General features: G+C 39.0%; 1 protein-coding gene across 3 annotated transcripts; it reads right to left on the bottom strand.

Moving 5' to 3' along the window:
- Nucleotides 1-1,467: 1,467 nt before the first annotated feature.
- LOC137953264 (origin of replication complex subunit 4) lies at nucleotides 1,468-24,289 on the bottom strand. 3 transcript variants are annotated; one of them, XM_068800581.1, is made up of 17 exons: nucleotides 24,201-24,289; nucleotides 18,370-18,561; nucleotides 18,185-18,275; nucleotides 18,037-18,093; nucleotides 17,811-17,858; nucleotides 17,499-17,549; nucleotides 17,345-17,388; nucleotides 17,106-17,169; nucleotides 16,840-16,926; nucleotides 15,760-15,851; nucleotides 15,578-15,659; nucleotides 14,364-14,449; nucleotides 14,132-14,241; nucleotides 2,567-2,659; nucleotides 2,416-2,480; nucleotides 1,845-1,988; nucleotides 1,468-1,676 (listed from the first exon to the last, which is right to left on the bottom strand). In XM_068800581.1, the coding sequence occupies exons 2-17, from the start codon at nucleotides 18,477-18,479 to the stop codon at nucleotides 1,635-1,637; spliced, it is 1,266 nt and encodes a 421-aa protein (XP_068656682.1). In that variant the 5' UTR covers nucleotides 18,480-18,561; nucleotides 24,201-24,289; the 3' UTR covers nucleotides 1,468-1,634. The 3 variants fall into 3 exon arrangements, with proteins under 3 accessions (XP_068656682.1, XP_068656685.1, XP_068656684.1); XM_068800584.1 differs by having other exon boundaries at nucleotides 2,567-2,644; XM_068800583.1 differs by lacking the exon at nucleotides 24,201-24,289 and adding an exon at nucleotides 23,908-23,932.
- Nucleotides 24,290-25,541: the final 1,252 nt, after the last annotated feature.

Here is a 25,541-nt window from a genome sequence, read left to right as displayed (position 1 = left end):
CCATGTTCCTAAGCCATGGAAAGTGGTGAAAGGTAGTTGTTTTTTTAACACATTTTATATTATATGCAACAGTAGACTTTGTGATATCTGACTTATGTATTGCAGCGCACATGGTAGAGATCGGTGAAACACACCCACTTAATCAAACTGAAGCAAATCTTTTAAGTTACAGAAGAAGAAAACTTCAGGAAATGCTTTTAGATGAAAAAATTGAAGAAATTAAGAGAATCTGACGGCAAACCCTTAAAACTGTTCAATACCTCGGAGAAGTTAAAATGGTGGGACTGAATGTAGAGAATAAGAAATACCTGTTTGGATACCATGTAGAGAATATGAAGAATGAATATTTCCCGTTGCTGCTAAAATTTTAGATGATAAGCATTATCATTAAAACGAGTTTACATTGCTTTAAATTTACAATTTGAGAGAATCTCAAATTCTATCGGTGTTGCGACCTTATAATAAGTAGGTAAACTAAAAAAGGCCGTCGCAGCGACCAAGACTCTCCTTTCATCACGACAAAGCGGACCAAATTTTGATTCTTTAATAGAGATGAAGACAACTGCATGAATTATGGAGAAATCTTCTGGGTTGAGCATATCCTTTGATAATTCCTTGGTATAATCTGTGTAGACTTCTCTCTTGTGTTTGCCGTCTTGACATTTGTCTGTTGCTTTTGGAACTGAAACCTACCATGAAAAACCAACAGAAGAAAACCCTTCTCTTCATGTTCTAGAGAGGAAAGCAGCAGACCAGTTCGCACCCCCAAGTTAGAAAATCGATATCCATATCAAATGCATTACGAAGACGTGTAACTCTCGCATTAAATTCCCTAATTTCATATGATTGACGAAAATATTATCTTTGATTTGGTCAAAGGCTATGTGATCATCTGAACCATTACAGTTTTCAACTATGACAACACTGAATTTCCATGAGAGCACTGAACAGAACAGGTGCTGGAAGAAGATAGTATAAGGCAGTTAAAAAAATTGCAGTTAGAAGTTGTTGTGCACAATTTTTGCAGATGAAATTACAATTAGAAGATCAGCTTGTGACAACATGAGTACCATTAATTTAAGTAAGAACTTAGTTCACTACTCTCAATTGAAACATATCTAACATGGTCAAGAACTTGTCAATCAAGGACAATTGGGGTAGAATTTTTCTACTGAATAGCAATTAGTTCTTTTTACAAAACCACTAGGAACCTATCAATTCCCAAAATTGAGGGAATTAGATATGGGTAATCTGCCTAAATCTACTTAGTAGAAAATGGATAAAATAGTAAGGTCCCTCTTTAAAGCCCCTTCAAGCTTAGGCTGGAGATGTATCGAATGTTGAGGTTGCTGTAAATTCAGTTGCTTTTTGCACAATATGAACTGTAGCATGAAGCATGGGGCAAGGCCCCCTTCCCCTCTTTCTTCTTGCTGGCAAGGATTACTATCAAGAAAAAGATATTGGACATATCACCCACTTCAGCAAGAAGGCAAGCAACTTAATTACTCCCTGAGAGAATTGTGGATAGTTCAAATGGTGTAAAAATTATTCAAAAAAGAAAAAAAAATTGAAAAAGTTAAACCACATTCTCTAGAAATAACTACAATACGGACAACAAGAATGGTGGCATCTCTTCATTTGTAGGCTTCACGATCAAGCAATTTCAGAAGAATGGCCTGAAACAAGCAACTCACCATGTTAAGTTCCATTAAAACAGAAAATCTTCTAAAGCAACTCCAGATAACATTTAATATTATCTACTTCTTAATGTAAATCAACAGTTCGTAAATATAAGTTGTTAATAAGAAGACATTAAATAGGAGATTTCCCTGAAAACAACTCACTGGGCATGAACGATTTAATCTGAGTCCCTGATTAAGCTCTTGTGGTGATATCAGAAGTTTCACTGGACGAAACTCAATGAAGTGAGTCTGGACCCTACCATCAACGAATCCAACCAATTCTCGCTCTAAAAGGTGCTCAAATGCCTGATAAGCAAGAACTATGGTTATAACGCAAGAGACAACACGCATGCACGGTTCATTGTTCTATCTCAAGTGAGAACCAGCAAAACAAATTTATTTTGCTAAAATATCACTTTATGGGTCACAGCAATCTCGAATAAAGTGGAGTATTGGGATTTATCACACAAATCATTTTGTATCCTTAGAAAATTCCCAACCTCGGATCTCCGCCAGCCATCCAACATTTCAGTAGAACCATAAACTTAGATGTTTTAGATCGTGTCTCTAGGAACATTGGATGGTATGATTTTGTGGATTGCTAATTTGAAAACTCTCATCCATTAGGTGGGCCTCATGATGCCTGTGTCAACGCATGCGTACATCTGTATGTGTGTGCTATTGTGTAGAACAAGAGAAAAAGCCATATGCAAACTTACAAAACTCAACCCACCCTTAAACAAACGCTGTGTGCATAATGGTCTGAGGTTTGATAGGTATCGTGAACAGCTTTGTACTCTGCCAGAAACAACGATCAGTAAATTGCAGCAATCATACATCATAGATGAGAAGAAAAACAATATGCAAGGCACCTTTAATCTGACCTTTCATTATAGAATTGAAATTGTATGAGTTTTGCTCCTTAACCTCCAACCTGTTCATGCACACCAGCATATAGAGCTCTAAAACAGAAGCATCTGTCAAAAGGTTTAATTTTATTATGTTATAAGAAATACCTTAAAAATAATCAACATATAAAGGTTAAAGTCGTTGCCACTCAATAAATATTTAGGAAGACCACTTCCATGTTCTATTGTTTCTCAAATTACCACAAATGCATGCAGATCTGGAACTTAGTGTAGGTCTCGCTAATAATATAAATATCAGCACTATTTCAAAAAAAAAAAATTTAATATTAATATCAGGCAAATCATAGGTGACAATTCTAACATTGTTATGGTAGAAGCCACAATGTTTTGTATTAAAAATTAATTTAGGAGTTAGGGAGGTAAAAATAGGATTTCTAGATGGGTAAAAAAGAGATTGTTACATGTCTCGGGTGCCAAGCAAGGAGGAGAGAGGGCAACAGCCTCCTAGCAGCATTTTATTGGTTGAAAAGTCAAAGTCGGTCAACAAGAGAGTCGTAGAAAGTCTTCTTTGTAGTGTGGTTCTTAGTTGGAGTTTCTATTAGGAGTTTTAATTACTCTCCTATTAGGACTTTGAATTTCTTAATTGATATACATGATAAATTATCAATAGAATGAAGTTTGGCTAGGCAAGACATGCCTAAAGCCTTAGTATCTTTCACTTGCCCCTCTCTTTTCTTTCCACTCGTCTCCTAATAATCTCCCTCTCTCCCTTCTCTATTTTCCTCTTTATACTCGAGCTCTTTCCCTCTCTACTTCTCTTCCAACTTCTATATTCTTCTCTCTACTCGAGCTCTCTCTTCTTCTATCTTCTCCCTTCTCTATTTTCCTCTTTATACTCGAGCTCTGTCCCTCTCTCTACTTCTCTTCCAACTTCTCTATTCTTCTCTCTACTCGAACTCTCTCTTCTTCTATCTTCTCCCTTCTCTTCTCTGCCTCCAAGATCTCTGTCTATCTCTTTTTCTTCTTCCTCTTATTTTACCTTTTTTTTTCTCTAAATTTACCTACACTTTTTTTTTTCTAGCCCTCTGATCAACCTTTTTTCAATCTTCTCTTGCAATTTGCTGAAAAGATAGGACCATTTCAAAGAGGGTTCTATCACATTAGCAAGACTTAGACAAAATTCTTAAAAAGTCACAATTGTTTTTTTCTTTTTTCTTTTTTGAAACCCAAACTCACCCTGAGACTGTTTGAAAGTATTATTTACATATAAACAATCAGCAATTCTAAGAAAAGTAAATAGGATTATCACAGTCACCAAGTACACAAAATTTATGACAACTCAAGTCATGCCTTCATCTATTCTATTTATTAATCCAACAGAAACTAAGATACATAATGTAATTGAAGCTGAGTAATTTTTTTGTTGTGCATATCCCTGTGCTTAGAAAAATTGGTAGGGTTAAATGGACCCAGTACTGTTGAATACACTGTAGCCTTCTAAGTCTTTTAGTTTTTTTACTTATGAGTTATTGTGTATTTTTAAGTCTTTTTAGTCTTTTCAAATGGGGTCCTTAAGTATGTCACTGGTCAGGTAGTATACTGATTTATGTATTTAGAAGAGTGCCAGTTTAAGTATTAAAGAGAGAGGGGTATACTTGTAATTTTGCTAACTGAGTATAAAGGCAGATTGGTCGTCAAGCTCAACCCCTAATCCAAGTGGTTCTATTCTGCCACAAACTCTTTCTTCTTCTTCTACTTCTCTGTGTTCTCTTAATCTTCTCTTTAATCCCTTAAATCTATTTATCCACATAGTATCAAAGTAAGACCATTGACTTTGGTATAATTTGTGAGACATCCTCTTCCTATTATCAATCTACAACATCTCTCAAAAAGAAAGGATCAAACTTTTTATCCAGCTTTTAGGTCAGTTTCTTTTCAATTTCTATGTCAATTTCTAGAACCTCCCAAAAAATGTCCCAATGGCGCCACGAGGGAGGGGATGCACAGTCACACCAGCCAATGACCACCTTCGAGTCCCCTTCAATGTGGAGGGGGCCACTGCGGTTGTCTCTGAAAACGGGAAGCCCATTGAGGAGGCCATGGAGCTCAGCCAACGTTGAATCGGAAATGCCTAATGGGCCAACATACGAGAAGCACTGATTGTCGGATGATCCAAAATAACTCCCCCAAAGCCAGCAGTCCCGGGATTGCCGAGAGAAGAGCCACCACAATTCAACTTTAGGAAACCAGGTTCCAGAGGAGTCCTTTCCTTCATGACTTGGGCCATGGTCCCAATCTGCATCATTGCCAAGTTGCTCCAGTTTTCACGTTTAGAGGTACCCACAAAGGAGGAAAAGGGTTCTTAGTCAGAAGCTAAGCGGAGATTTGTCCCGACACCCGGTTCGCGACTCTTACCGCTGATTCACACTTGGCATCAAAACACCATCGGTTGAGTTCATTCCAAAGCCCCCACGGAATTAAACCAACACAAGCGGAGATCATCAGCTTTCCGAGACCAGGAAGGGGAGTACCAATGAACGACTTGCTGAAGGAGATCAGATATACCGTCATACAAAATTGCAGCCCCATCTGGCAAAGAATGGAAGTCCACACAATCCATGAGAAAGCGCACTGTAGCAAGATGTGACTGGTGGTTTCAGCCTCTATGATGTAGAACGGGCAAAGGGGGTCGATAGATGGGTGGCCCCTTCTTCTAAGCACACCTGCTGTGAAAATCTTTCCTTGGCAAGTGCTCCACATGAAGAATTTTATCTTTGACGGTGCACAGAGTCACCATACAAAGTATATCTCATGTTCCCTTTGATCTGAATTCCAGCCATTAATGTATCTGTATACAGAAGATACTGAGAAGGTACCGCTTTTGTCGGGCCACCAAATGGGCTTGTCCGCCTCTGAAGGTCTTATCCTGACAGAGTTCAAAGAATCCGTCAATCAGCTTGCCTCTAAAGCCTCCGTATCGGAAATAACCCTTCTGGGGTGTAGGCTCAGACCACCCCCCTCAAAAGCATTGGCTACTGATATCTCCCTTTGTGAAGAGAGGAGAAAAAGATTCCTGAATGAGGATTATAAAGGTTCCTGTCCCACCCACCAATCATCCCAAGATTTTAGGGATCTACTGTTTCCAATGAAAAATCTACTGGCAGAGGAGAATTTTGGAAGTAGTGAGAATACTGATCTCCCAATTGAGGATAGGCATCTCCGGTTACCACCTGAAATCCACCATTGACTAAGACAACCAAGCTTAGCAAGAACCATTTCCTTCCAAAGATTGGACGATATTGTGTTGAATTTCTATATCCACTTTAAGGGCAGAGCTTGGTTCATTTCCTTTGATTTTCGAATCCCCAGACCTCCCATGCTTTTTGGCAAACAAACTTCATCCCATCTAACCAAGATGATATTTAAAGGCATCGCTCGATCCCCTCCAAAGAAATCTTCTTTTCAACTTATCCATGACTTTACATACAGAGGTGGGGCAAGGCATAAAGGATAATGCATAGTTCGGGATGCCTGCAATGCAAGACTTCAAGAGGATGAGTCTCCCGGCTTTGTTGAGCAGACAACCCTTCCAGGATGCTAGACGGGACTTAATCTTTTCAACCACAGGATTCTAAAGACTTTGGTTTATACGACCATTGAATACGGGGAGTCCTAGGTAAGTTGTTGGGAGGTTAGTTGTTGTACAAATAGGTTTACCATCTCAGCAAGGAGCTCAGGTCTGATGTTAAAACCCATTATTGATGTTTTCCCCCAATTAATTTTCTTCCCTAAGGCTAATTCAAAGAGTTCCAATACCACTTTGATCCTTTTAGCTCCTTCCATATTTCCAATTCCAAAGATGATGGTATCATCCGCACACTAGAGGATGGGGACATTAAAAGCCTATTGGAGACTAGTAGGAGGGAGTCATCCAATATTAACAACTGAGTGAAACATCGAGGAGAGGAATTCTACTACCATGTTGAATAAGAGTGGAGATAGCGGATCACCCTGCCTTATCCCCCTGGTCCCTTTGAAATATCCGCAGACCGAGCCATTGAGGATGAGTGAGTAGGAGGATGAACCCACGCAACTTCTGATCCAAAATCTCCATTTTTCGCCAAAACCCATTTTTTCCATTATCTCATCAAGTAGGATCCAATTTACTCTATCGAAAGCTTTTTCCAGATCGAGCTTGAGAGCAATTCTCGGATCTTTGTTACGGCGAAAGTGATCAACAGTTCCTATGCTGCCATTATGGAATCTATGATTTCTCTCCCCTTGAGGAAAGTGCCTTGCCCTCTGTGGATGACAATCGGGAGAAAGACCTTTAATCTATGAGCCAAAAGCCTAGCAATGATTTTGTAGGCACTCGTAATAAGACTGATTGGTCGGAAGTCTTTTGGTTTCTCAACACTGGCTTTCTTCGGAACCAAAGTGATAAAAGATGCACCGATACTGCAAAAAGTGATGTCATTCTTGAAGAAACCTTGTATCATTGCTATGATATCCTCTTTGAGCTGTGACCAAAACCTTTTTAAAAAATCTCCATTAAAACCATCAGGACCTGGGGCCCTATCACTTTCCATGCCTAAGACGACACGCTCAATTTCTTCACTAGAAAAAGGGGATTTTAACAGAGATGCAGCTGCTGAAAAGAGACGAGAGAAACTGATGTGTTGAACCTTTGGCCGGTTTGGACACTCCTCCGAATATAAATCTGTGAAATACTGAATCAATACATTAGTGATTGAGGTTCGACATGACGTTACCTCATTATTAATACATAATGAGGTAATTCGATTGGATCCCCCCTCTTCGCTTATGCGACGGCATGAAAAAATTTAGTATTTGCATCGCCTTCCTTGAGTCATTTAAACTTGGCTCTTTGCTTCCATCGGATCTTCTCTTAATGGAGGATGGTATTGAGATTAGTATTTAGGGGGGTGAGGGGGTTAGTGCACAATGTAAGTGCAGAGGGAAATGAAAAGTACTTGTTTGTGTTAGTGTGCGCAATGAAAAGTGCAGTGTAAAGTACTTGTTTGTGTTAGTGTGCGCAATGAAAAATGCAGTATAAAGTACTTGTTTGTGTTAGTGTGCACAATGGAAAGTATAGTATAAAGTGCATATAGATTATTTATTAAATAAAATATTTTGATATATCTGACTATCAGAAAATTAAATTAATATTAGTTAATAAATAAAATATATTAAATATGATAATTAAACATATGCCTACTTTTATATTATTAAAATTGTAATCAAATTTTAATTTTGTAATATCTAAATATAAAATAATTATACAAATATCATACTACACAAATATCATAATAAGAAAAATAAAAATAATACAAATATAACTCAATCACCTTTTTAATATAAAAAACTATATCTGTTCATACAAAAGTACAACATAAAAAATATTTAGTGGCATTAAAATATAATAGTCAATAATTTTGCCACATGTGAATTGTTAAAACATCTCGATAATATGATGCTCTTGCAGATTGTACTGCAGACTCCCTCTGAGTACGTGCGACGAAAATAAATTATTAAAAATAAATTAAAAATAAAAAATAACATAAGTGAATATAATAAATAAATAAATTATTTTTTAATAACATAAGATATGTTTTAACATTAAAAACCACTAATTTAATATAATAAATAAATATATATTTATCAATAACATAATATATTTTTATGTATTATTAATTAATAATATATTGTCACAAAATATAAAACCATTGGTTTAATTAATTATAGCAATGGAATAATTAAACCAAAACAATTTATCAAATATTTATTTTAACAATATTTTAATTATGACTATTAAATCACTAATTTAATATAGTAATTATAAAATAAATATATTAAATAAATAAAAATAATTATTTTATAAATGAAAAATATAAATTATTATTTTTACGACGGTTTAATTTTTCCTAACTTAGGAAAAATTAAACCATCGTCTTCTTGCACGTGTCGTCTTCCTCAGCGGCAAGAAACTATGGCGACGGGCCAGCGGGCAACGGCGACGGAGGTTGCGCTCCAACGGTACGCCGAGAGAGAGAAGAGAGGGAGGACCAAGAGGCTCTACGGCAAAGGCTCGGCCTCCCGTGCTCTGCGACGGAGGTCGAGAGGGAGAGGAGAGGGAGGCCGAGAGAGAAGAGAAGTCAAAGGTCGCGAGAGAAAAAAAAATTTCTCCGAAACCACGTTCGAAAGAGGTTCCTCCCTGACATTGAGATGTATTTGAACGATGGTAAGTGAAATCCGAGCTCAACCCCTCGGATTTCACTTACCATCGTTTTATGCATGAAACAGGGGAAAGCAAAATACAACTGTATTTCACTTTCCCCCATCACTTACTGGGCGCACTAACGGGTTTCGGCCCACAATACACTTCACTTATGCTGCGCACTAACAGGCCCTTAGAGAAACTCGGGAAGAGAACTCAGCAGGAGTTAAGTACCTTTGTCCCTCCACCAGGTCCAGGGCAGCGATCTGAGAAAGGAGAGAAGCCTTCTCAACACCCAAAGAAGTACAACGACTTGTGGCCCATTCCTTTATTTTTCCTTTTATGAACCGCAACTTTAGAGGGAAAGCCCACTCCCTTCTTCCAAAGCTTGGACTTTTTGAAACGGAAAGGAGAAGGTCCCCATTTTTCAAAAGAATTGGTCAACATGATAAGCCAATGATCAGACCCAACCTTATTGAGCATTCTACCAGTAACATTCTCGAGAAGTTGCAACCAGTCTGGACCAGCCAGAAAACGGTCCAATTTTGAGAGAATTGGCTGTTGCTGGCCATAGGACCACGTATAGTTCTTTCTATAAAGAAATATCTCATCCAGCCCACATCCTCCAATGAAGTCTGAAAAGCCTCGCATTGAGGCAGATATGCAGGTTGTCAGTGATTTCTTTTCATTGCAGTATCGTATAGCATTAAAATCACCCGCAAATAACCAGAGGTGTCTACTTGTTTGATGAAGCTCACTGAGCTCATCCCAAAAAAGGATTTTCTACTAATATCTAGTCGGGCCATATACTCCACCCACGCACTAGATTCTACCAGAGGAGTGATCCTAGAGCTGGATACCCAATGAGAAACGACCCTCAGTAACATTAAGAGAATCAAAATTCACTGAGTCCCAGGTGACAAAGATGCCACCGGAGTGACCAATGGCGTTTACCGCCATCCACTTTATCGAAGGACACGACCAAAGTTCCTTAGCTATGACATCGGTCATCTCCTGACATATTGTCTCTTGAAAAATTACTATGGAGGGCTTAAATTGAGAGAGGAAGCTAGATATCATGCCGCGCTTCCGAACAGCACCAATTCCTCTAATATTCCAAGATAACAAGATAATTTATTACCTCGTTTCTAGACTCCCGACATGGTGCTGTCCCTAGGCAGCTGACCCTTGTAAACAACTCCCATAAGGTGGGCCAAATTCATCATTTGCTGCCACGTCTCATCATCATATCTATGGCATTCAACTTGGAGTTCCTCCACTAGATGAGACGATATTTCATTTGGGGGAAGGGAGGATTGAGTACTTTTGTATCTCTCAGGAGATCAAAGATTGCCCAAACTAGGTTGACCATGTGGGATAGCATTTTCCTGGTGCCGTCTTCTTCTTTGGTAAGTTGCTAGGACAGGGGGGTGATTTCGGATGTGGATTCAGAATCTGGGTGATCGGGATTTTCGGACTCCATATGTGGGTGAGGCAGAGAGGCAGGAGGCGTCACCATTTCTGTTCTCAGATGAGAGGAGTCTTGCTCGACAGGGGTATGTTGGAAGTTGGAATCACCGTGCTCATTTTCTGGCAATTGGGTATGCCATTCCTTGAGAGATACAAAGCTTGAGGGGAGAAGGACTCTGTCAAATATATCAATGTTGTTTCCTCAGTGTGATTTCCAATATGATGTGGCCAATCAGAAGGGTTTGGATGGGTGACAAGGACATTACGTGCACTGGGCAGAGGGTTTGTGTCAGAAGGGTTCCCGGTATTCCCGTTGTTCGAGGTATCGAACCATGAGAGATGGTTGTTGCTCTCTTGGGTGGGATTTCTGACGGACTTGAGCTGAAGCATGTTAAGGGGACTTACCTCGAGATTAAGGTAATCAATGTGCTGGTGGCAGTTTGACTGTGCACCTGAGACCTCGGGCCCTGTGCGAGGATTTCTTGGGACGAGGGGGAAGGAGTACAATTGTTCTGAATGGACTTTTCAGAAAGAGGGGGTTTAACAAGAGGTTTGTAACAGGACTGATGCCTTTTTGAAAATTTGAAAAAAAGGAGGAAGACATGAGGGATTGTGCATTTTTGGGATTCGGGAAAGCAGGGTAGGAAGGTGTTTCTAACAAAGGGCTGGCAAAGAAACAAAAATATTCTGCCGAAGTTTGAAAATTTGGTGCTGATATGCATGATGACTCAGAATTGGGTTCAGGAAAGGAGGCTTGGATGGAAAATCTGGCATGCGGCCAGATTTTCCTTTTTGGAATACGGGAGTTAAATTTGAAAGGTTAACCTTGGTAACCGGGACCACGGCAGATGGGGCAGATCTCGAAGAACTTGCAAGAAAATTCAAATTTGAATTCGAGTTCGAATCCGAACTCGAAAGCAAGGTCGATTCACCTGTGCAAGAAGAATCATGCTGAGTGGATTCGGAGTTGACTCGACGAGGAGAACTGGTTGTGAACTCAGACGTCGAGGCCGATGACCCTCCAGCAAACTCAAAATACAGATTTCCCCAAAAGAAACCTCAATCCATACAAACTCTACGCCGAAGATGATTTCCAGAAAAATAGATTCGGTCCATCGTGAGTTTGGGGCGACGAAGGCATTGTTAAAGAGTCATTGTAAAAATAGAAAAAATTTAGAATTGTGGTGTTGATAGTGTATGTGGATGACATTGTTATATTTGGCAATTATCTCAAAGAGATTGAAGCAATCAAAGAACAGCTAAAGAGTCATTTCAGACTGAAAATCTTGCACATTAAAAATATTTTTAGGCATCGAAATGGCCAAGGCCAAAACTGTTACAACCCATACCATGTGGGATAGGATAGTTGACTAGGAGAGTTGCCCCTACATGCGCCCAATTAGTAGGAAGAGTTTGCCCCTATGAGGCCTTAGCAGCAGTAGAATTGCAATAGGAATCTAAGTGTACAAAGTCAAAGTAGAGCTAGTAGTAGTAGGTGTCCATAGTCCGAAAAGAAGCAAAGATTGCATTAGAAGAAGACAAGCAGAGTTCAAGTAGTACTCAAGCCACAAGCAAAGACCATGTAGAAGAAATCCAACCTTCTCTGAAGATCATAAGATTCTTGATAAGTCAACGAGTCTATAAATTGTAAGCTTTCAAGCCAGGCTTTCAATCAATTCAATACAAATCACTTCAGCTTAGGCCAACCCAAAGCAGCTAACCAACAATAACTAGGCCATAGATCCGGCTAACCCCCTGATTTAAGGTACCTACCCAGCAATAGCTTTCGAGGCCCACTTCCACCTTTTGTCTACCATCATTGGCACACTATCTTGCTTAGCTCCCACAAGCTTCTCCTATCCATCACCATCCCCTCCACGAGAAGTCACTCGACCAGCACCAACCTCCACTTCTCATCATCCTCCACGAGCATCCACCTAGGTGTTTACAACCACACCAAGATCCTTCCTATCACCCTAGGTCTTCTCTCCTTCTCTATCACAAGCACAAGCCCCTCCCCTTCAACTCTAGATTCTCTTCTATCTCAAACTCTTGTCCCTCAACAACGCGCCCCCCCCCCCCCCCCCCCCCCCCCCCTTAAGGGTCTGTTTGGAACACCTAGAAAAGAAAAAAAATGAAAATTTGATCATTATTATTCCCAAAAATAGTTAATGAAAATGAGATAATGATCAAATTCTCTTTTTCACTAACTATTTTTGGGAATAATAATAATAATCAAATTCTCATTTTCTTTCCCATGGGATTCCAAACCCTAAGAGTCCCACTTCCGGCCAACCACCTTAATCCCCTTTCGTACAAAATCCTACACATCTCCAACTCCTTTTCCAGCACATTGCCAAGTCCCCTACATCCATAACACCTTAAACCCAGCCTCCCTTAGATTTCCCCACAACACCTCAGCTCCTTTCCCCAAGCTCCCACTGCCTACCCAACCCTAAATGCTAGATCGATCTCTCGCTACCCTCTAACATCCCAATCCACTTCCAGCCCACAATCCACTTAAATGTTCACTCTTTCCCCACATGCAACACATCTGAAGTGTTCCCCAACCTCTGAGCCAGCTCCCAAGTAAATTGCATGAAACAGGGTTGCAACAAGAACTGAACTGATGTGGTCACAAAGGACATATATAGTAGACTTGCGAGAAGAGAAGAATATCGGAGCCAAACCTGTCAAGACGCCATGGAGAGTAACCATGACCTACATGATGATCAAGTCTATTGCTAAATGAAAAAACACAGTACAAGAGACTTGTTGGGAAATTAATCTGTCATAGTTACTATGCCAGACATATCATAAGTCATAAGTGTGGTAAATCAACTTATGGAGAATCCCTGCAAAATTCATTCTGAAACAGTGAATTGAATTTTGAACTATCTAAAGGGATCAACAAGTTAAGGTTTATGGTATATATCTCATGGTCATTTTGAGGTTAAGAGAATTCCTGATGCGGATTAAGCAAGATCTATATTAAATAAAAGGTCTAATAGTGGATACTACGAATTTGTTGGAGACAACATAATTACGTGGGAAAGCAAGAGACAAACTGTTGTTGCAAGGTCTGCTACAGAAGTATAGAGCAATGACTCATACAACCAATGAATTGATGTCGGTAAAATCTCATATGGAAGAATTTGACTTTGAAGTGAAAGAACCAATGCATGGGTTGTGACAATCACGCCACTCTTTTAATTGCTAGTAACCCCTTTTTCATGATAAAACTAAACAAAGGTTCATTGTCACTACATTACTTATTAAAAATATTGTCATCAGTGGGGAAGATTTCAATTCCATACATCAGATTCGCTTGGTGCTTCTTTACCGAGGCTCTAGGGAAAAGAGAATGTATTTCTTTCTATAAAAATTAGGGGTTGTTGGACATATACAATCTAGCTTGAGGGGGACTGTTGCATTAAATGTATCCTTAGGAGCATTTTAATCTTTTTACTCACAGCAATAGGGTATTTTTGTCCTCCACTGGTGAGGTAGTATATTGATTCATGGATTTAGAAGAGAGCTGGCTTATGCATATGACAGAGGGGCATACTCGTAAGTTTGAATTATGTTTATTAAGTGAGTATAAAGGGAGATTAGGGACCGAGCTTAACTCCTAATCCAAGTCCTTCTATTCTGCTGTAAACTCTTTCTTCTTCTACTTCTGCCTTCTGTCTCAAACCTCCCTTTCATCTCTTAACTATCAAATCTAAAATGAGTTATGTAGTCCTGGGTCAACAGACAAATAACTATTCATAGCATAGAATGACAGTGTTTTCCAATAGAGTTATACAGTGCAACAACATGGCTTAATAAACAAATAACTTTTAAAAACAAAGTCGGGCAAGCTCATTAACCTTGTAGAATTTCAAGCTTGGGTTGCCTATGAACGCATTGACTAGCTGTCACAAAGTTCTCAAGTGATAGGAATCCAGACTCCAAATTCATAGAACAAACTGCATGAAATCTGAAGATTTAAATTTAAAAAAAAAAAAAAAAAAAAAAAGTGAAATGAGTTTCCTAAAGCTCAAACTATATTGTTAGTTCACCGAATTGATCTATATTCAAGCTGAAAAGGAAACAACTTACAGAAACCTCGTCAGATGGCTGATACTGTTATCAAAGTTTGATAATGAATTCAGAATATCAATAAATTTCGGATCGGTCAACAATATCTGCAGGACGTCAAGACCTAACAGATGGATGGCATGCAGACTATGAAATGCACAAGCAAAGGAAGATGGGTACCAAAATAACACCTTTTGATCACTTCAATGACTTCAAACATTTGGTGCTCATGAAGATCAACATCAGAGACTAAATAGATAATTTTCTCAAGATTCTACTGAAAGAAAATGGTTCTATAGCATCCAATTTCAAAGAAAGCAACCAGACAAAAACCCAAAAATGATCTTCACTTTGGGTTTGAAAAATCAAGTGACTCTGCTATAACACATGGATGAAACTCTCTCTAGCAAATCAAGATCCAATACTTACCAAATTTTCAAAATTTAGATCAATTCTTTACTTCAAGCAGGAGTTGAGACCAGTATGATTGGTTGGTGCTATTAAAAACAAAAACGAAAAAAGGTGGTTTAGTCCAAAATGACTGGTTCAAGTAGACGGGCAGCTTCTTTCAAACTAATTTACCTGAAATGTTACATTTATAAATACAAAAAAAGTAACTTTGCAGTTTCAATTGATTAGAAATTTGCTTTTATAATTGTGTATTTTGGTGTATAAACATCAGCTTCTCTTAGACTATAAGAATATAAAAGATAAACAGCCAATACAAGAAAGATCTACTACAGTGGCTGAATCTGGCAGCACAAATCTCTCAAACCTCCAGTTCATCCAATTTTAGTTTTTTTCATAATAACAGGAAAATATTAAAGCAGCTCTGCTCAAACCCACTTTATTCTCTGGTATGTCACCTTTTAATACATTGATTGAATGTTTAACATTTCCAAAACATGGCAAAGGAAAATCAACAACAAATTTGTGTCCCTTTATGGATTATGTTCCAGGAGAGAAGATGCATCTTGTAAGAGTTCTAAGTAAAACAGGTTCTACAGATAAGACTTGCAGATATTCCTCAAGTAGACGTGATGTCATATCAATCTTGCATATTGCAATATATCTGCTGAGCAACAAGCTTGGTCTGTATGATCTTCTTTTACAGTCAAAGCCCTAGTTGTCAAATTGAATTGGTTTAAGCTCAGTCAAGTTTCATAATTTTATGTTTGAGAAGTAGACATAGTTTTCATGCATAGTAGATAAAAGAAGCATTCGTAAAAGGATACTTGGAGCTTTGAGTTGAAGTCAACAACATATTTGCGAGGAAAAATAGAGTCTTTTGGCAAATAGAGTACGTGCTCCAAGAACCTGCATCAGAGTGCTAAAAGCTAAGAAACATTCATAGAGGCAAGAGCCATGATGCTTAAAGTATTAATGCACCATAAATATAAGGAACAAAAATGATAACCTTTGCAAATCTCCCCGTTTGGGAGGGACAAACAATAGCTTACGATGTGAGAATCGGGATCTCACTCTCTTCTCTAGCAGTTGGTCGGCATCCTGCACATTGAAGTAAAAGAGTTGCCTATAAAGCTTGATTTCATAAGAGTTGAGATCCAATTTTTCTTACTTTGAGCAGGATTGAGACCAGAAGAGAGAAACAAGAATGGGGAGTTTCGAAGTTGTGACACGATGGGAGACAGAGGTGCTTAGGATCAACAACTACTCTAATCCCTTTCATATACACTTGAGTCAAAAGATCACAAAATTACAAAAAGGTCCATCTCCCTCTTCATAATTACATCTAAATACGCTTTCAGGGACTGAATTTAAATACTGACATATAACTTTCCTAATTTAGGAAGAGAGGGATACCTAATGACAAAATACTAAGCTACCCTTGCAGATAAATTTCAAATTTGCCATGATCTTCACTCTGTAACAAAATTTTATAATTTTGCTAACTAAACTTAGTGCCATTTCCAGTTTTAATGCTCAAACTGACTTCTTACTGATCCTTAGAAGGGTCCTAACCCACCTCTAACCTGAGAACCCTTGTCAGTTGAGGAACTAAACCTCCCTAACTAAAGCATGCTTTGATGCAATTATATCAATGTGTCCGCCGTTTTTGCTGATCATCTCTAAATTCTACCCTTTCCATCTTTTTTCCTGTCCCTACCATATCCCCTTTGATTAGGGATTGACTGCCCAACTTCCAAAGTGAACTGCACCTAAAGAAGCACAAGCACAAACATAGAATAAAATCAAAAGAGGTTTTCACTCTCTATTAGAATCACCAGATATATGTCAGTGATCTTCTCCTTCAACAATATTTATCTCATCAGAATTTAGTTCGTCTTTTAGGAACAATTTTCTGATGGATCCGACTTTCCAACTTTCAGAGGTTTGGATTAAAACCAAGGTAAAAAAGGGTTACATTACCCCTCAAACTTGTGCAGCAGAAGAAATTTCTATATCAAGGTGCAACAGAATCCAATGGTCATTTACGATATTGAAGACAATTAAAGAAAGTCTAAGAAGAGCATACCAAACGACAACAAATACCAATTACTACAGCCTGTGATGTCAGAGACTGCAAAGCATCTAGCAAACTATAAAGTAACCGTTGCTTCCCCTACAAGGAACAGACAAAAAGGGAAAGTAGCAAATTAGGAACTCAATCAATTGCAAAATTATGTGGAAATATATAGTTTCATTTTCTTGCCATCCATATTATAACTCAGGAACTAACAAGTAGCCACAAAAGTAGCATCCAGATTAACATATACAGGAGGAGCAAGACATAAGGCAAACCTGGGTGAAAAGATCGAACTCATCCAACACAAATATAATTGTCTTATGAGCTAATCCACACTCTCTGACAAAAGAAGCCCATCCCAAATGAGCAAATGCAAAACAGGAAGAGGTGGCAATCCCTCCTCGAAATAGAAATGGTCAAAGAAATAAGAAAATTATAGTTTCACGAGTAGTTGGGAAGTGTGGGACGATAACAAGTCCAAGTAAGAGTTATTAGGTTTTTCACATGAACTCACCGCAACATTGCAATCACAAATTGTGAGTTGTCATCAAATGATGCCTACAAATCAATCAGCACTACAGGATTTCAAACCTTTTTACTCATGAAATTGAAGATAAAATTCAACATTGATGAACAAAAACTATTAGGTAAAAGCAAATTGTCGATACCATTTTTGAGAATATCAATTGATGCTCCAAACACAATTGTCTTGCAATTTCCTGAAAATTTTGGTTAAACCTAAAGATTAAAATCATTGAAAGATAAAACATACCGCAAAGTATTTAAAATCAAGTCATATTGAATTTTTTAAACTTTTCAAACCTTGTACCCGGTTGACATTTGAACGACCCAAGATCTTATACAGTAATTATTTTTGGTACATGTTATGAGACTCACAAGCTCAAATCGACTGGCAACAAATTTTAAAACAACCATGATAAGAAAAACCAAGCAATAGGTAAACATTGTACAAGCATCACCTTTAATGCACAATTATCATCACTATGCAATAATCCATTCAACTTCACCTGCAAAAAGCATAGAAAAAAAAATAAAAAATTGAATGTCATTTTTACTTTGTTAGAATAATATATTATACAAATCAACCATAGAATCCATCCAATTTATGATAAACAGCTTGAACAAAGTAACCATGAAAGAAGTAAAATGAGGACCAGATACAAAAAGAAAAAGAAAAGTACATACCAAAGATATCATGTCAGGGTATTCCATCTGTAAATCTCTTAAAACAAGCTCTAATACCTTCAGGGTAGACAACAGGACAAAATTTATTGTTGTAATATATCTAAGCAGAGGCAAGAAAGTAGTACTTTCATTGAGATAGGTGAAATACAGCTTTTTTCCCACATCCACGGGGTCCCAAAAGAAGCATGGAGTTGTTGCAAGACTCAGTAATGGAACTGGAAATGATGAACTTCAGCTTGCTGAAACTCAAAGCCAGAGATCTGTCAGATATAAACAAGAAAACAAAAAATAAGTAGAAAAAAATATAATTTTATGCTTTGACAAGAAAACCACCTGTAATTACTGTCTGGGGAATTCATTGAAAAGGAAAAAATGAAACTAGGGTCACATAGCCTGCTTCTAAGGAGAGCAATGGCTCTTTCTGCTGGGCTGCCTCCCTCCATCGCAAGTGGCAATTTTGGGAGTTTGGAACAGCTATTAACTTGGTCTCATTGTAACTTGCACAAGCTAGTAACCTCAACCATTCTGTTACAAACAAATAAAGTCAGGGTTTTTCTTGAGAAAAAGGCACAATTCATTAAGCCCAAAGGCAAACAGCAACAGAAAAAAACAGCATTACAAAGGAAGAAAGAAGGGGGTGAGGGATTGTGTTATCTTCTTTTTTTCTTTTTTTTTTTTGAGAATAGTGAGATTTATTAACCAAAAGGCAAAAAATGCAGACAAGGGAGAGGGATTGAAGGGGGGACCTTTTTCTTAGCCAAAGAGTCGGCCAAGCCATTGGCTACTCTAGGAATATGACTCCAATTACAAACAAAAGAACTAGTCATCTCAAGGACCTCAAAGAAAAAATGTCATAGCCTCCAAGGGGGGGATTGTTGCCAAAACCACCAGTTTATAACACATTTGGAGCTGCTCCCAGCATGGAGAAGCCCCTGAAAAGGAGGCAAGGATGGGGCCCGAGGAATCTCAAAAGACACCTCCAAATCCGAAAGGACCTGGCTTCCCCAAAGAGGAGACATCAGAGTTTAACTTAATGATATTTGGCTGTGGGGGAAATCCAGACAGCAGCTTTAGATGGTGAAGGAAGAGATAGACGAGAGACCCGGAACCATTGGTTTCTAATACGGTCAGTTTTGACATCAGTCAAGGAGGGGAGAGAGCTGACCCAAGAAACCACATGGGAGAAGGTGGTTTCAGCAACCCTTTCCCAATGGCTCAGAGGCCCTGTAAAGTAGGCAAGGACGGGGCCCGAGGAATCTCTAAAGACACCTCCAAATCCGAAAGGACCTGCCTTCCCCAAAGAGGAGACATCAAAGTTTAACTTGATGATATTTGGCTGTGGGGGAAGTCCATACAGCAGCTTTAGATGGCAAGGGCAGAGATAGATGAGAGACCTGGAACCATTGGAGTCTAATACGATCAGTTTTGACATCAGTCAAGGAAGGGAGAGAGCTGATCCAAGAAACCACATGGAAGAAGGTGGTTTCAGCAACACTTTCCCAAGAGGAGGAAGTCTTTTAAAAGATCCATTTATTTCTCTCGTTCCACGTGGCACAAAAAATAATAGTAACGCATGACTGGAGCATAAAATATCTAAGAACGAGAAGCGTAAGGCCAAAGCTGGATTTGCATGAGGCCCGAGAGAGTGTTTGGAAGACAAATTTAAAGCTCGAACTTGTTAAGAAAGAAGCTGCAGATATTCCTGGAAAAGTGGGAGTATACCAGTAAGTGATCAATAGATTCCTCACCTTCAAAGCAAAGGGGACAATTGCTGCAGGTAATAATAGAGCCACAGCAAATAAGGTTGTCCTTTATGAAAAAATTTCTATGAAGGGCACTCCAAAGGAAAAGTTTCGCCTTGTGACAACCTGATAGTCTTCAAGAGATGGTCACTGGGGAGAAGAAGCACAGTCAGCAATTAAAGTGGCATAGCAGGAAGCCTCGTGAAGTTTCCATCAGAATCCGAGCACCAGATGAGGTAGTCAGCTTGGTCACCTTTGATGAAGGTTGTGGTTAGTTGATTCAGCAGATTTCCAACTTCAACGACTTCCTGGTCATTAAGGTTTCTCCAGAAATGATGGCTCCAGTTGGTGCACTGAAAAGAACCATTCACAGCGATGTGAGCTATGAGAGCATCTTGCTGCCTCGAGAGATTGAACAATTGGTGACCTTAACGGGGCAATGCAGAAGAGAGAGGTAGTACGTCGGGATACCAGCAAGGCAAGCCTTGATAAGGACAAGTCCGCCAGCCTTAGAAATCAACTTCCCCTTCCAAATAGAAAGCTAGTGATCCAGTTTTTCAATAACTGGATTCTGAAGGGATCAATCAATTCTGCCATTGAAGAGTGGAAGCGCCAGATGGGATTTTCAGGATAGAAGCCATCCTGCAGCCAAGTTTGTCAGCTATAGCGTTCAATGAGCCTCGATCCAAATTAAACCCAAAAAGCCAGGACTTCATTCAATTGATCTTTTGGCCAGACATGATTTGAAAAATGTGGAGAAGGGCCTTAATGCTGGTGACCTCTTCAATTGTACCTCCACCAAAGATTATGGTGTCATCAGCATATTGGATGATAGAGTTTGTGAATTGGTCACTAGGGAATAAAGACTTACGCCAGTCAATGTCCTGGGCAAGTCTGAAAAAGCTAGTGAGACCCTCAGCAACAATGTTGAAGAGAAAGGGGATAAAGGGTTGCCTTGGCGAAGGCCTCTATTGCTCTTTAGGTACCCACAAGCACTATCGTTGATGAGGATGGAGTATAGGGCAGAGGAAATGCAGCTTGCAATCCACATCCGCTATTTGTGACCAAAACCCATGTTGTCCACCATGGAGGCCATGTATCCCCAGCTGATGCGGTCAAAGGCTTTCTCGAAACCTAATTTCAGGATGATCCTAAACTGGTTGCACTTCTTGAAGCAATCAAAAATCTCATGAACACTCATAGCAGCATTGTTGGAATATTTGTTTGTATCGACCGGGCCAGTCCTTGTATAAGATCCGTGGGGTTGATTTCCTAATAGGTTCGAGCCTTTTAGCGCACTGGTTTCAACATGGTATCAAAGCAGGTTGGTCCCGTGTTTGAATCCCGCTTTCCACGGCTTGTTCCCCGTGCTTTATACGGGCCCCAAATTTGAATTTCACGGGTTGTCCCGTGCGGGGGAGTGTTGAGATATTTATATCGACCAGGCCAGCGCTTGTAGATTTACCTGTTGTGTTTTCCTAACAGGTTCGAGCCTTTTAGCGCACTGGTTTCAACATGGTATCGAATAACCCTTTCCTTCATGAATGCACATTGTTCCTTGCTAATAACATGGGGAATAACAACATGGAGGTGGCTAGCAAGGATGTGAGTAACCAATTTATACGGGCTGGAGTGAGACTCATGGGCCAGAAGTCAGCAATTCAATCAGCACTGTCCTTCTTTGAAACTAAGGAAATGAAGGAGGCGCCAGGGCCATGGTAGGTGATGCCATTTCTGAAAAAATCATTCATCGTTGATTGGATGTTCGGGGCTATGAAACACCAGGCATGTTTGTAGTATTCTCCATTGAAGCCATCTGGTCCAGGGGATTTTTATCAAGTGGCATTTCCAAAGTAGAGTCCTCAATTTCTTTGCTGGAGAAAGGTTTTCTCAAGCCAATCCTTTTTTTATTATCAGAGAGTCTTTTCAAATGGAGTTGGGTAACGAAGGGGCATCTAGGAGCTGCATAGAATCTTAAAATTCCATTAGTAATGGCCGATCTATCAGAAGGTAACTCACCCCAATGTGGAGGGACTTAATCCTGTTAGTTCGACGTGGACCAAAGCTATGGAGTGAAAAAAAAAAAAAAAAAAAACAGTTATTTGCATCCCCTTTCTTCATCCATCTATACCTAGCTCGCTACTTCCATTTAATTTTCTCTTGGTTTTGTAAACCCTAAAGAGAGCAAGATGCAGCAATACAATTAGAAAACTCAGAGTGAGAAAGAGGCCTACCTTTCACAAGGAGATAAAGAGAGTTGATTTATGATTGAAGGGTAATCATTTGAGCAGATTGAGCAACTGGAGAAGCTTTAGACCAATGCTTCAACTTTTCCTTGAGTGGTGTTAATTTCTGGCAATGATTCCCTAAACTGGCCTGTATACAACCCCCTCCTTCCACCAAGTTTCCATTGAACTGAGGAGTCTTTGTCTTCAAGCCACATATTTTCGTGACAAAAAGGTTTTGGCCTCAAATTGCTCATCTTGGTGTCAAGAACAATGCCCAATGGTTTGACACCGCTTTGCCAACAGTGGAGGCACAAGCTTCTGTATAGAGATGAAGCCAATCTCTTGTGCTAAGGAAGCAATCAAGTTTTTCACCTGATTTTGTTGCTTCAAGTGAAAACTTTCCAGATGTAGGGATTTCATCCAGCCCATATATGCCAAAGCAATCACAAAATTTTCTCATGGATGAGGAGATGCGAGGGGCTAGTGATGACTTCTCACTACAGAACCTGATGGTATTAAAATCACCAACCAGCAACCAAGGCTCAGCCCAGTTATCCATGAGCAGTGAGAGTTCCTCCCAGAAGGTAGCACCAGCTGATAATGCACTTAGAATTGCCTTCAATGTGGAGACCTCCAAAGAAACAGGCTCTAAAAAACTTTAGGCCATGAAGAAGGGCAAGCAGCCAAAGTGGAATCCATGACAACTAACAGGCCTGCAAATGATGCCAGCACCTCACCACTGGAATTCCTGAAAACAACCAAGACTCCGGCCGGACCAGGGTTGCCAAGGGAAGAGTCGTTGAAATTTAGTTTAATGGTGCCAAAATGAGGAGGTTGTGTTCAACGTAATGCTTGATTCTGGGCGGAAAGAGATTAGTTGCCCCCCACCTACTTCTAATGATCTCATCGGTTACGTATTTGAAATCAGAAAGGGAGCAGAGCCAAGGAACAATCTGAGTGAGTAGACGTTCAGCAACACTCAGCCAAGATGAGGATTTTGGAGGAAAAATCACTGGTTACAATCATGCTGAATGCCCAGCAGAGGGAAGGGGCTTCCAGAGATCATGGACATGATCACCAAGGGAGCTGGGATGCAGTGAGAGAGACCAAATAAACCAAAGAAGAAAGGGCAGTGGAGAATCAAGTGATCAATTGTCTCCTCCGCAATACCACAGAAAATACGAGAAAAAACAGGCAGTCATGAATCTTAAGAATTGACTGACAATTCTATTAGCAGCCTTAGAAATTTTTTAACCTTAAACACACTTAAGAAATCCATTCACTAATTCAAATAAAAAATACACTGATAACATATGAAGCTGAATTTGATTCATGATAAAAGGATAGAAGACATAAGATTAAAGAGGGGAACAAAAAGATTGAAGAAGATTTTACAGTAAGAATTTCTTCCTCAATGTACAGATTTCCCTGGTGATTCTCTTCATGCATTTGACTGCCATAATATCGAAGAAACAGCTTATCTAAAAAAATTACTAGTTTCTGAAATGGAAATTGTTGAATAGGCATATGTCATTTGATATACATCAAGAGTTGATGGAGAAGAAACACATAAATGCATTTCCAAGAATGCAACGGCTAAACGGATACACAGCAGTGAAAATGAAAAAAAAAATTCTGTCAAAGAGATGCCAAAGGAACGCAATGAGTGCAAAAAGAAAACAGTGAGTCTATGCTTTTTGCCATTGACACCTCCCAAAGCTCCACAAGTATCCAAACTAAACAAGACAATAGTCACCACTTGTCTAAATCCTCCATTTGAAGAAACATTCTATGGTCTAGGCTGTGGAAGCTTTACATGAGATTGAAGTTAAACCCACAACAAAGAAGCTACAACAACATGGCTGGACCCAAAGTTTCAAACACTGAAATCGACTCCTTACCAACTCAATCAACGGCAACTCCACTCCTTCACTCAGAAGTTTGAAGTATAAGCAGGACGAGTGGCAGATATAAATTAGTTATTTGACCAAGGGTTGCGGGAAATTTGTGGCCCAGATATACAAATGTTGGAAAAAAGAACAGATATACAAAGAATGACATACTTTGCCATCAAGACATACGAAGGAAAAAAATGGAGAGATTCAGAAGGAGAGAAAAATGAGAATGACTTGTATAGGTTTCTACACCGAGAGAGGGAGTGAGGAGATGAGAGGGAGGAGAGCAAGAGAGGTACCTGTTAGCCGGCATGGATTGAAGACAGGCAAATATGACGTTGAGAGGAGGAAATGTTGGGAGCAGCAGCATCGAGCGTAAGAAGAGAGGAGCGGGAAGACATAAAGATTAGAAGGTTGAGCTCGACATTTTTTCCAGGTTTTCCGCCAGAAAAATAAATTCCAGGAAAAATTGGTCACTAAATCTCTATTCTATTTGGTTGAATCTTGTTTTGTATTTAGGGATTTTTTGCCAGAAAAAAAAAATATTTGAAGCTTGAACAAAGTTATTTGTTCCAACAAACTATGTTTGAAAAAAAATCCAAAGTGGAAAAGCTATTAGAAAAAAAATGGTTTGAATAAGTTTTTCTACTAAAACAAATTTAGCTGCAAAAATTCAAAGTTGTCTGAGTAAGAAAAAATGGTTTAAACAAAAAGCCCCCATTAGACATACAAAAGTTGTTCAAATATGTAAACTTGTTCAAATAGAAATCATAATAGAAGCCCCTAGAAAAGCAAGTTCTTTGAACAAGAAAAATTATTCGAACTAAAAATCCGAATAGAAGCCTCCACGGAACAAAAGTTGTTTTTGAACAATGTGGACCAGAAAGTTGCTAAATTGGATTTTCAAGCTTCAAATCGACATATAAAGTTTTTAAGTGACATGTCTATGTATTCAATAGCTCAATTAGAAAGCATTAACTATTTTATTATTGTTTTTTATCGAGATCTCAGCCAGATTTACTAAAGGAAAAAATTTGACCGAGAGGAGAAAGAAGAGAAGAAGAAGAGAAAGAAGAAGAGAAGAAAAAAGAAGAAGGTTCTCCAAAGCTTCTTCAAAGTTGGTCTTTCTCTACATTCTTATTTTGGTGAAATCTCCATATCCGGTTTGTTATTCTTATTCTTATTCTTATTCTTATTCTTATTCTACATTCTTATTCTTATTTTGGTGATATCTAACCTTTTTTTATTTGGCTATCTCACAATTTTTGTGAATGAGATTTTGTAAACCTCAAGTTTGAGCAAACTTGAGAGAAATTAATATTGTAAGCCCATTTTTAATAGTGGAAGATTATTCGGATTTACCCTGTGGTTTTTTCCCTCCACACTGAAGGGTTTTTCCAAGTAAATCTTATGTTGTGGTTGTTTGATTGTGGTTGATTGTTTGAGGCATTGGCTGAGTTCTAAACTTTATGTGGGTTTCCATTTTTGCACATAAGGTGTTTGTAGAAATATTTCAAGTGAGATGATCAATTAATATTGCACAAGTCCTATTGTCTATCAGCTTCCCATAACAAGTGGTATCAGAGCTTGGTTGTTTAGGTATTTTTTTTATCCAATGGAGAGTTCAAATGCAGCTAATA

This window comes from Aristolochia californica, unplaced genomic scaffold, assembly GCF_029961685.1.
Source record: "Aristolochia californica isolate CCGP_79_NKW_82.1479 unplaced genomic scaffold, dmAriCali1.0.hap1 SCAF_16, whole genome shotgun sequence".
In the NCBI taxonomy this organism is placed as follows: Eukaryota; Viridiplantae; Streptophyta; class Magnoliopsida; order Piperales; family Aristolochiaceae; genus Aristolochia; species Aristolochia californica.
Note: the sequence above shows the minus strand (reverse complement) of the source record. Positions and strands in the feature narration are given on the sequence as shown.

Excerpts from the sequence above, each read along its gene's own strand:
- LOC137953264 (XM_068800581.1), bottom strand. The coding sequence starts at position 18,479 with ATGGAGGGAGGCAGCCCAGCAGAAAGAGCCATTGCTCTCCTTAGAAGC. Across the intron at positions 17,389-17,498 it reads AATTGATATTCTCAAAAATG|GCATCATTTGATGACAACTC; the intron begins GTATCGACAATT and ends ATTGATTTGTAG. Across the intron at positions 14,450-15,577 it reads ACTTCAACTCAAAGCTCCAA|ATATTGTTGACCGATCCGAA; the intron begins GTATCCTTTTAC and ends GACGTCCTGCAG.